Source organism: Lygodium microphyllum, chromosome 27 (assembly GCF_053477565.2).
Source record: "Lygodium microphyllum isolate KBCC chromosome 27, Lygodium_microphyllum_v1.1.10, whole genome shotgun sequence".
NCBI classification, from domain to species: domain Eukaryota; kingdom Viridiplantae; phylum Streptophyta; class Polypodiopsida; order Schizaeales; family Lygodiaceae; genus Lygodium; species Lygodium microphyllum.
In genome coordinates this window covers 82387836-82400300 of record NC_141161.1, presented here as the reverse complement: position 1 = coordinate 82400300, position 12465 = coordinate 82387836, and the positions used below count along the sequence as shown (strand labels likewise).

Here is a 12465-nt window from a genome sequence, read left to right as displayed (position 1 = left end):
ATAGACATATGACTAGCATGGATCCCCTCTCTTTACATACGTAAAGGGTAGACTTTGATGAGCTATTTATGAACCCTTGGCTGAGTAAAAAAGCATCAATCTTTGCATATCAAGCTCGAGGAGCTTGTTTCAAGCCAAATAAAGTCTTTTTTAGCTTACAAACCAAGTTTTTGGATCCCTCAACTGCAAAACCAATGGGTTGTTGTATATACACTTCTTTTTAAAGTTCCCCATGTAAAAATACAATTTTTATGTCTAGTTGATGCACAGTCCATCCATAATGGGAAGCCAAAGCAACCATAGGCCTAATGGTAGTCATGCGGGAGGTAGGAGCAAATGTCTCCTCATAGTCAATGCCTTTCTTCTGTGTATAGCCCCTGGCCACAAGCTTGGCTTTATATTTGTCAATGGATCCATCTACATTTCTTTTTAGCTTATAGACCCATTTTGTTCCAATGGCTTTCTTCCCAATAGGCAAAGACACTAAATCCCATGTTTGATTCTTTATGTTGTGCATCCTCAAAACATTCAAGCTCCTCATAATCAATTGTATGTGCTGCCATAACAAACTCCATGGTATTTGCACCATCATGCATATGCTTGCCTTCTAGTACGACCAGCAATAGGAGCATCCAAATGACTATCTTTCATAGTCTGTAAATACCATCTAGGCATTTGTCTAGCCTCCTGATTGTGTACAAGCTCTTGTTGAATTTCAGATTCAGCACATTGCTGAATATTCAGATCAGCCATGGGCTGATTTTCTGCATTACCCAATGGAGCAGCTGGCTGAACATTAAGTTCACTTGCTGAAGCTCCAATTGTATCACGAAATGGAATGGGCAGCAGCCCTTCAAATACATCACTGGCAGCCTGATATGTGTCAAAACCAGCAAGGGATAATTCTGATTTTTCTTCGAAAACGACATCCCTAGTGACTAATACCTTTTTAGAGACATGATCATATAATCTATATCCTTTGCTCTCATTGTTGTACCCCACAAAAATGCATTTGACAACCTTGTTATCCAACTTATTCTTGAGTACCTTGGGAATGTACGAAAATGCGCAACAAAAATTTTCCTGTTGTTCCAAGCCCCAAAAGGCATGATATTCTTTAATGTCTTGGTGGGGCATCTATCCAAGACATGGCAAGCACACATAACTGTTTGCATCCAAAAACTGTGTGGCAAGCTCTTTGCTTTCAGCATACATCTGGCCATCTCCATGCATGACCAAGTCTTGCTCTCTGCAAACCCATTCTGTTGTGGAGTACAAGTAGCAGTGTATTGATGAACAATGCTCTTTTACTTCAAAAAAGAAATCAGCATAGAGGGCATGTATTTCCCCCCTCGGTCCGAACGAAGAGTCTTCACTTTGCAGCCATATTGGTTTTCAACAAGTTCTAGAAAAGCCAAAAATTGCATCATACACTTCTGACTCTTTTACTAAAGAGTAGACGTAGCAGAAACGAGTAAAGTCATTAATAAAAGTGACGAAATAGTAACAGCCACCCAATGACTTTGTGTGCATAGGGCCACATACATCATCACAATCCGTAATCTGGCAGTGGCTCTAAAAGCAACATCACGAGGAAACGAAAAACAATGCATTTTTCCCAGAATACGTCCCTTATCTAAGTGCTCAGGAGGTCTCTCCAAGAGAGGTAAACCATCAAGCATCTGTGTACACTACAATTGCATTAAGCTACCATAGTTTACATGCCCCATGCGAGCATGCCATAACTCCGCCTGTAACATAGCAGGAGTAAGAGTGGACGCTAAATAGGATGACTGATCAACTGAAAGAGCATCCAACTCATATAACCCATGACATAGAGTGCTAGTCAAAACCAAGGTCATGTGTTCCTTCTCTCTCACCATGCATCTGTCAGCATCAAAGGTGACCTACAAACTACACCGTGCCAAAGAAGAAATACATAACAAATTCTTCTTTATACGTGTTACAAACAAGGCATCCTCCTACAAGTGGAGAATAGAGCCATCAATGGTTGTGAACACAATCTCCCCAATAACCCTTAACAAGGTATGATGCATTGGTGGCACACTGTATAGACTTGCCAAGCAGTCTGGGCAGAGCAGCACTGAGGCGCTACGGGTCAGTAGGTCAGCTGGCGGGGACTCCTGGAGCAGGCAGCGACTGCTGGAGCCAGCATCAGCTAGTGTGTGAGAACAGGAAGAGATCAAAGCTCAGCTGAGAGTGGAGTAGAGAGTGTACAGTGTGAGAGCACAACACCCAATGCAATAATCTGAAGTGTAAGGTGCAAGTACAAAGTACGACCCTTAAACCTTAGGGTAGTAAAAGGGTGTTCACACCCAAAGTGTGTGAAACACGATAAGTGCCCAAAACTGTGTAACATAGGCACATAAAATAAAGGGAATAAATCTTGGGGGAAAACCTCTGGTATGGAGAGTTAAAAGTGCTCCAGTGTCCTACTGAAGATAACCGACACTCCTTTGTGAGCGTAGGTGTGAGTCAAACCCAACAAACTTTTTAAAAGCTAGGAAAAGGAATAAGAATGGAAAATTGTGTTTGACACAAAGTGTAGAAACCATGGCAAACTACTATATTGCAGGACACAAACTCAAGTGGAAAAGGTCCTTGTGTATAGTGTGCGTAGAGGCCTTGTTGTTGATAGTGATATTGGTGATGTTGCTACTGTAATGTTGAAGTTTATGCTTGCTCGGCTTGAGGATTGGGTCTCAAAAAGTTCTTAGTTGATAAATTTTCTTTTTACCACTGCTAATCCAGAGCTAGAACGGATTCATTGAGCGCAAGAGCTCGAGCTGGAGACTGATGGCCTGTGCAGGTGGCGCACTGGGGAGCTGGCTGGCAGGATAGGCCAGGCCATGACTGGTGGACTTAGGCATCACAGGATGCAGGGACGGCGCAGGATAGAGGGCTGATGGGCAGGTCACAGCCAAGGTGTAGGTCGTAGGTTCAGGCGAACAGAGATTGCAGGCAGGCACAGGTCCAAGTCGGCCAGGGCAGGCGGGCGTCTGAGCGGAGGCAGTCTGGGCAGAGCAGCACTGAGGCGCTGCGGGTCAGTAGGTCAGCCGGTGGGGACTCCTGGAGCAGGCAGCGACCTCTGGAACAAGCATCAGCTAGTGTGTGAGAATAGGAAGAGATCGAAGCTCAGCTGAGAGTGGAGTAGAGAGTGTACAGTGTGAGAGCACAACACCCAATGCAATAATCTGAAGTGTAAGGTGCAAGTACAAAGTACGACCCTTAAACCTTAGGGTAGTAAAAGGGTGTTCACAGCCAAAGTGTGTGAAACACCGTAAGTGCCCAAAACTGTGTAACATAGGCACATAAAATAAAGGGAATAAATCTTGGGGGAAAACCTCTGGTATGGAGAGTTAAAAGTGCCTTAGTGTCCTACTGAAGATAACCGACACTCCTTTGTGAGCGTAGGCGTGAGTCAAACCCAACAAACTTTTTAAAAGCTAGGAAAAGGAATAAGAATGGAAATTTGTGTTTGACACACAAAATGTAGAAACCATGGCAAACTACTATATTGCAGGACACAAATTCAAGTGGAAAAGGTCCTTGTGTATAGTGTGCATAGAGGCCTTGTTGTTGATAGTGATATTGGTGATGTTGCTAGTGTAATGTTGAAGTTTATCCTTGCTGGGTTTGAGGATTGGGTCTCAAAAAGTTCTTAGTTGATGGAGTAATCGCAGTTTGCATAAAAAATTTAGTAACATGGGACAAACATTGTCTAGCGTCCCGTGCCAATTCCATCTCATCACTCTACCATTGCAATCTTGTCCTCATGTTTGGATCCCCTCTCATGGTGAAAAGGGATGCCATTTCATGTCCTCATCCCTGATTTTGTCCTAGTCCCCAAAACCCATCCCATGTTACTATGATAGAAATTGTTCAAGCTCTTTCGAATGGCAGCTGGACAAACCATTATTCCTTCATTGTGCCTACATAGATGAACTAGAAGAATCAGTCATGAATTTTCTTAGATTGGAATGGTTCTTTTAAAGAAGAACCTTTTTGATCCTTTCTTGTGCCTTTTGCAAACTGTGCATAATAACTAGCCCACTTTATAGGAGATGGTATAAACTGAGAACTTGTGCACTTCTAGGCGAAGCATAGCAACGTAAATTTACTTGACAGTACTTTTAAGGAACCTTTTCCACATTTCGTAAGCTAAGAAGAGTTCCACAATTGGTGGATGTACCAAGTAATTGATTTTCAATGCCTAGAGATGATAGTGACCAAGGATGTCCCACTTTATAGAAGTATGTGGTGGAGTCTTGATTTTGGTATCCAAGGGACAGTCACAATCAAAGATAGAGGAACTATCCATGGAATTGACCCAAAGTGCATGAGATGTGGAGGAGAGCCCTTAGGATGGTCTTTCATGGCACAGCTGAGACAATGCTGGCCACTTGGGGTAGTAGCTTTTGTCACAAATAGAGGCCCAACATGTAGATATGAGGATTTTCAATGGAGCCACTCATTTCCTTTTTTTGGACAAGACTTTAGCAGGATCATTACACCAGATTATTTGCAGTCACTTTGGACTTGGGGACACAATGGCACTATCATAGATGGGAGTTAATTGCTGGTTCTTGGTTTATTTGGACTGTGAGGTGTAATCATGCTATTGACCTTCAAAATGTCTCCAGTGTAGAGACCCAGATAGAGACTCTTCATACTCTCTGCCGAAAATGGGGGAGAGACCTAGATAGAGACTCTTCACACTCGCTGCTGAAAATGGGGGAGAGCACATGACTTTGAGCGGACGAGGAGAGGTGCTTTTATGCAGACAAATCGGTTATTCACTTGACCTTTGTATTTATTATATATTTAGCATCCCCTGGGTCAGGGTTTTTGTACTTTATATTCTACCTCTGGGGTGTTTCTTCCAAGATCTCATTGATAGGACTTTCTTGTCTTTGAAAGAAAAAAACCCAGGGAGGAACATGGAAAAACTCTTTCTTCAAGCCGGAAAACTTTCCCAAGGCTCTCCTTGAATCTTTCTTCAAGCTCAAAAAGACCTTTAATTTGACCTTGCTCTGGCCTCTTGAAAGTTTTTTCTTTCCGGTTTCGTGAAAAAGAATACAATTCTTCAATGGTGATAGATGCACACAAAGGGTTCCGCTTTTCGCCTTTGGCAGCTTTAAGAAATCCTTTGTGGGTGTCGCTCCTCCTTTGTCCTCCCCCTTTCCCTTCCCAGCTTTTTTCAATGTAAAATATGTGTTGAATCTTTTATCAAAATTTTTATCAGGCATTGAAAACCTTACGAGAACGAACTTTTGAACAGAAAAGCACTTGGTTTAATGTCAAAGGTTCTTGTCTTATTGTTTAATATTCAAATATCACTACATACCTCACCATGATGCATGAAAGGAATGCATTTAAAGGATTGTTAAGCAGTATCCGGGGTTTCAAGTAATCAGAAATCAGGTAGTGAAGATGCCTTTGACTGGTAAATCATTGGATGTAGGAACTTGGAACAGGGTGGTTTTCAACAAGACTGGTTTTGGGCTTGTGCTATCTAGGAGATGTTCATGCATAAAAGATCAAGTTGTTTCTTCCATGTTCATTGACTTTTACTGGCAAGCCCAAGGATCAAGTAGAGTTAATTAGTATGAATTGGACAATTGAACTCTCAAATCTCAACTCAACCTTGCATATGAAGGGTTAGATGCTAATTCAAACACATACATTGATTAAGTAGAGACATGTAAAAGGTTAGATGCTTATTCAAACACACATGCATTAACAGTTGAAAGTTGTGACCATTTGTACATTTCCAATAGCAAGGTGAATATGCTGAGACTCGTAGTTGACATTACAATGTGCTTGCTTTTTAAATGAGCATCCTAATAGTGATTCCTTAGCAGCATCTTTTGTATTCGACAACACAAAAAAGTACGGGCATGGTTTCAGACTCGATAGAGATTGCAACCATCCCCATCATCATGTACTTTATGTCATAGGTATTTTAAAGTGTTTCTATATGTCAAAAGTTTACAAGTATGAAAGTATGATTCAAATCCCAAGCTTGAGTTATTTATAGTTCTTAATTTCTTGAGAAGAATTAGAGCAGATGTGTTGAATGCACAGATGATGGCTCATGCACAAAAAACTATGACATCTTTAAATCTAAACTATTTCTGTCCCCAAGACCTGCATGTTTTGAGTCCCAATTATTGCGAAGTATGAATGGTACACTCATAGATCATTTGTGGATGAATGTGCCAATCATTGAGAGTCAGAGTTTGTGCTGCATATTAGAACTAATCTGATTGTGCAATGTCACGCCCAGAGAATGTTAAGTATCTATTGGCATTCAATACAAGAAAACCCCCATTAATTTTCCAAAATCAAGCAGGGTGTATTGTGCCTGTTTTAACCTCTATGAACTTTGATCTGGTTCCTTGACCTATATGATGCCACAAAAATGGTAAACTGTTAAGTATGCATGATTACCTTGATTTTAAATTTGGATCCAGGAAGGCAGTTCAATTTGAGTGTGACTTTAATTTTCTGGTTCCAGTGTCATTGCTGGAGCTATTGCACAGACAGCAGTGTATCCATTGGAGACACTTCAGCGTCGGCTGCAGGTTAGGGATGCCTTTTCTGAGATGGCTATGCAGCTCAATGTCCCACTGACATAGTTGGAACCATCTGGATGAAGAAACCTGTTGGTCCAGTCTTAATGCTTGTGAAACCTTGACATTTACAACACCATTATTACTTATGTTCTAGGTGTTACTGGTCTTCAATGCAGGAGATAGTCTTTTGGAAAGTTAGCTTTTATCTTACTAGCAAAATAATAACTTTACTTGATATAGACATAATATGAAAAGAAAACATGGGAACTGTTTCGCGCATGCGAATTGCTAGTTTTGATAATAAGTATCAGCGATTTTAGAAATTATCAACCTTCAAATGTATCTAAATTTCTAGTGCAAGGTAAAAATATGGAGCATCTCTCTTCTTTCTACCAGCAACAGAATACCTGTGTCTGCAATTGCAACAATCATTTGATGGTCCTGAATATTCTTTCTCCTATCATGATTGCACAGCAACAGAAAGCTACTCTGTGTGTACGATAACAATGCATTTTAAAGGCACACATATTGATGTAACAGAATACCTGTATCTGCAATTGCAACAATCATTTGATGGTCCTGAATATTCTTTCTCCTATCATGATTGCGCAGCAACAGAAAGCTACTTTGTGTGTACGATAACAATGGACTTTGAAGGCACACATACTGATGTATAGTCTGTAGTCTTTGCTTGCAACACTGATTTCATCAATTCTTTTTCTTTTGTAAAAGTGGCTGACTTCCAAGCTTCCTGAACAGGCTCAAGCAGCTCAACAACTTCCAGTTTTCTATAAGAATATGATCGATGCCTTTCAAATAACAATACAACAAGAAGGCATCAAGGCTCTTTATGCAGGTGAATTTCTACTCTTTAATTCTTGGTCAGAAAATAAAGTGTACCAGCCTATTAAATTTGCTAGGCCAATTTGTCATCCAGGCAATTGTGAGCATTTATTAGCCCCTGAACTGGCATTAATTAAGTATTCATTGCGAGTTCCTAATGTTACCACTGACATTAATGGCTAATAAAATACTTTAGATCAAAATCTATCACCAGCACCACCTAGTTCCTGACCAGTATAACTTACTACAACTTTTGCCTTTGATAACCACTAACATCTTGGGGTCCTTGACATGTCATAGTGAGTTTATGACTTGCACAACATGTGCATCTCATGTTTGCACATTTAATTAATAATCAAATAGCATCATCAGTTGCTATTGCTTAACCATGCTACTGTCAAACACTTGCTGAAATTTTCCAGCTACCATAACCAAACACTTGCTATAAGAACCTCATATGATGAATCCATTAGTAACATAACACTAATGTGCTGGCTAGACAACCATTGTAAAGCATAGGCTGAGCATAAACCATAGCTGAACTATCAATGGCATCAATAAACCACACTTTTGTCCACAAAAATCAGCTAAATACAACTGAAAAACTGATGATCATTTACTAGAAACCAGCAAATGGTAACTAACCTCTGATGACATTATTGTGATGCAAATGCATAGTTTCAGAGCTGCGGTGAAAACTATATCCATATGCATAGCAATTGCAGCAACAAGTACACTAACTAGTGATCCCATGGTAGACATACTGTTAGTAACAATACCTTGGATGTGTGGTGATTACATCCAAGATCCACTATACACTAGAGCTGTCCATAACTGGAGGAGTGGAAGTGCTTCCTCCCCCTTGAGCATCAAGCAATGCTCTTGGCCCCTGCTCTACTAAATCGGATTGAACTGGATCTAAAGTCATCTCCAACTGAAAGGTCTCTAGACAAAGCTACAATAACTAAGAGTGGTATGCCAAGTCACTTTCTTCCATCCATTGGTATCCATTGGTAAGTAATTTTGGAATTTCACCAAAAATCTCCTTGAAACTTTACCTATAATCTTTCTCTCTTTATGTGCCAATATCTATGCGAGTAGCAATATCATCCATCTCCTCAATCTCATGTTAATATTTAGTAGATACATTTTCCTCTTATACATTACCATATAAAGGCCTTAATAAACTCACATGAAAGGCATTATGTATATGCAAGTGTGGAGGCAATTTCAGCATATAAACTACATCATTGATCTTCTTCCATACCTGAAAGGGCCCCTAGTAACATATATTCAGCTTCAGTAGCCCTTCATTTTTTAAGCCTCGTCTTTTCAAAATGCAAGAATATATAATTGCCCTCTACAAACTACAAAGCATGTCTATGGCAATCAGCAATCCTCTTTTGCTTCTTTTGTGACCTTTAAAGTGTTTACTTAACTTTCTCATAAGTCACGTCCATGTTCTCAACATTGATTAACCTAAAAGATATTATCCTTAGTGACCAAAATAGGTGTCATGAGGACATGTATTTTTAAAACCTCACGTAACATGGGGATTAATTTTTAATCACATGGTTAAGTAATTGTTACACATGTGAGGTGTAACATGAACTAGAATAAATTTATGAGCCCGGGACTTGAGGAAATCATCAGGTGTGAAAGACAAAAGTTGCTATAGGTTATACCACACAAATAGTTAGTGGTATTTGGTACTAGTTGTTGGCCTAGATTATTCATTTGGTCTTAAATATTAGTTCGTGATACTAGATAAGTGGCATTTAGTGGTACCTAATGCCAATTTGATGGTTAAAGATGGCGCACAGACACTCGGGAATAAAAGTTGCCTAGCCAATTTAATTATTGGCCAATCAGATTATTTTTTAGGGCACCAAAATAATTATTAGATTAATTTTTAGTAAATATTTAATTATGGATAATACTGAAAAAACCATTTAGAAAGGTTGCCACTTGTCAAAAATGCCCATGCAAGACTGAAAAATGTCTTTAGAGCCTAGAGAGATGTATTTTTAGTATATTCAGCTTGCAAGAGAGAGGGAGGAGATGTTGCTGGTCTGATTTGCAGCCATTGGAGGTTTCTGAGGTAGCCACAGGCAAGAGAAGACCAATCAACAGCAAGTGACAACATCTAGGGGCTATTAAGACAAGGCAGCAGTAGCAATAAATGATTGATTTTCTTCAGTTCCTTGCATCTACAAGCTGTTGAGATAGGGCAGTAGCAGTAAATGACAAATTCTCTTCAGTTCTTCTTGACGAAGAAAGTCTGAATTTTCTCTCTCCTCAGTATTCTCTCTCATCTCCCAGCCTTTCTACAGCCTTGCTCCGAAGATTACAGCATTGAGATCACGGAAGCTGATAAGTTTCAGATTTCTTTGCTGTAAACCCTAATCTGCATGAGAAATTAGGGTTGAAGCTGTTTTTAGCCTATTTAAGTGGAGGAACCAGCAAATCATTGAATTTGGGGCATTTTCCATCTCCATCAAAGCGGGAGAATGTCAATTGATTTCCCGAATCAAAGGGCAAATCAGATTGAAGACTTGCTTGTCATTTTGGATAGCAAGAGGAGTTGGGATATCGAAAGGGATTGGGAAAATCCCATTGTACATCGACTTCTTCTTCAATTAAGTTAAATAAAGAGCATCAGTTTTGGGGCCAACAGGGTGTCCTTTGTCCAAGATTATAAGTTAATTTGCATTTCTCAGTTTTGTAATAAATGTTACTGTTGTAACTAAGTTGTAATTAGAAAATTACCACCCATCCACGGAAGGAAGGTTGGTCACAATAGGGGGTAGTTTCTTGTGACCCTCTCCACAATCTCAAATGGAGCCTTACGAGTCAAACTGTACATAGTATTATTATATGCAAACTCAACCAAAGGAAAGTATTATTCCCACTCTGACTTATGCTGTGATATATAGCATCTTAGGAGTTCCAAAGCTATAGAGTTTACTTCTTTGAACTATCCATCTAGTCGTGAATGGAGGGATAAAGAAAATTTTAGTATGGGACCCATATTTTCAAACAACTTTTTCTAAAAGAAATTGGTCATGCACAAATCTCGATCACTAATGATTGAGTCTAGCATACCATGATACTTAAAGATGTGTTACGAAAACAATCGTACCAGATGATTGAGTCTAGCATACCATGACACTAGAATCATATGGATCTACTTAGTAAACTTACAAATTCACCATATGTCATCATTCCTTGTAGGTATCATTGGAAGATCACATATAAAATTCATAGCAATGCTTTACCAAGGCCTATCAAGTATAGGCAAGGGGTGTAATAAACTTGGCATCTTTTACCTATCGTGCTTCACCTTTTGGCACATGATGCATGTATGGAAAAATTGCTCTACATCATGTCTCAAAACAAGCCTATAGAGAAAGTGCTTCACTACCTTAACTATAGTATCAAGATCTCTATGCCTGGTATAAGGAGGAGCATGACTCTTTGTCATTATCTTTCATCTCAACTGCTTTGTGATACACATCCTGGATGCATCATGAAATAGCCATCTTTGAATATGTAATGTTCATGTCCTCAACCACTGCTAAGCTAATCATAAACATTAGCAGAATCAGTATCAACAACATATTGATCCTTCATGGCATCCAACTCATTGTGATAAACAAGACTGATAGCCAAAATTTGAGGCTTACGAGACAATGCAACAACCACTACATTCTTTTTGCCATCCATATGCACAATCTAAAAATAAAACATATAGAGGGAATTGGCCCATTTATATGCTTCTTTAGCAACTGAGTCTTCTGAGATAGAAAACAATGCAATGTTTGATGATTTGCCTATATAGTGAAATTGGCCCCGAAAAGGTAGTGTTTCCATGTGGAAAGTCTATGACTTAAAGCCAGTAGTTCCTTCTCATAGACCTACAATTTCTTCTCTACACCATGTGGAGAATATGCTTTTATGTGCCACTACATGGTTGTCCTACATTGAAACAACTTCAATATTTTTTCCACGTGCATTTCCTTAGATCAAGCAACGCAAGCATAGTATTTGAAGTCATATTTTCCTTTAATTTATCAAAAGCTGAAATTTCCACAACTTTCCACTTAAATGATACACCCTTCTTTTGCAAAGCATGTAGTGGAGATTCTATTTCAATAAAGTGACAATCATATTTCCTATAGTAGGAACACAAACCTGGAAAGTTGTGAATCTCTTGCAGATTCTTTGAATGCAACCATGAACAAATTGCTTCAACCTTGGTGGGGTTTGTACATACACCATCAATTGAGATTATATGCCTCAAAAAGTGGATTTCACATAGAAATGACTCTTTTTCCTTATTGTGAATCATCAAACAATGCTTATGTAGCTCATTGAATACATTGTCCAAGTACCTTCTATGTTGCTCTTCACTCTTTGAGTGTACAATCATATCATCAAATAATACTCTCACAAATTATCTATGTGTTCTAAAAGTCCTATCTCCAACATATGATTGAATGTGGCTAGAGTATTTGTAAACTCAATGGGCATGACAAGAAACTCATTCGATCCAAAAAGGTGTTTTGCGTGTTGTCTTTGGTATATCCTTTGTTCTAATGTATAAGTGATAATATCCACTTTTCAAATCCATGTGATTAAATATGGTTGATCCTTGCAACCTATCTATGAAATCATCGATCCAAGCTCCCTGCCATGGCGTGCATTGCGCTCTGCCCTCGCCATCATACAATATCATTCCCCCCCCCCCCGCCTAGTGCCTCGTGGCACACTATTTCCTCCGCCTTCTGCTCCGCTTACTGCCTCGTATACTGCCCCGCCTTCGGCTCTACCTACTCCCCCCCTGTGGAGCGCTACTCCCCCCAATGCTACCTCTCCCTCACCCACCACTTGTTGTTCCCCCCCGCTAGCTTTTCCCCCCTAATCCTCCTCTCCCCCTGCCCTATTCTCCCGCCTACTATCATGCACCAGCTTTCCCTCCACCCTGATCCCTCGCCTCCTCTGCCCTAACACCCCTCCCCCC

General features: G+C 39.8%; 1 protein-coding gene across 5 annotated transcripts in view; it reads left to right on the top strand.

The window, feature by feature from the left end:
• LOC148012532 (uncharacterized) overlaps positions 1-12465 on the top strand; it is a 216390-nt gene that overhangs the window by 195416 nt on the left and 8509 nt on the right. For 3 of the 5 annotated variants that reach the window (XM_087669059.1, XM_087669060.1, XM_087669061.1), the window contains exons 12-13: positions 6542-6608; positions 7359-7455. In XM_087669059.1, the coding sequence (XP_087525185.1) occupies positions 6542-6608; positions 7359-7455 (164 nt within the window). Of the gene's footprint in view, positions 1-6541; positions 6609-7211; positions 7271-7358; positions 7456-12465 lie in introns of all 5 variants that reach the window. The other 2 variants (XR_015689047.1, XR_015689048.1) reach the window with 2 other exon arrangements.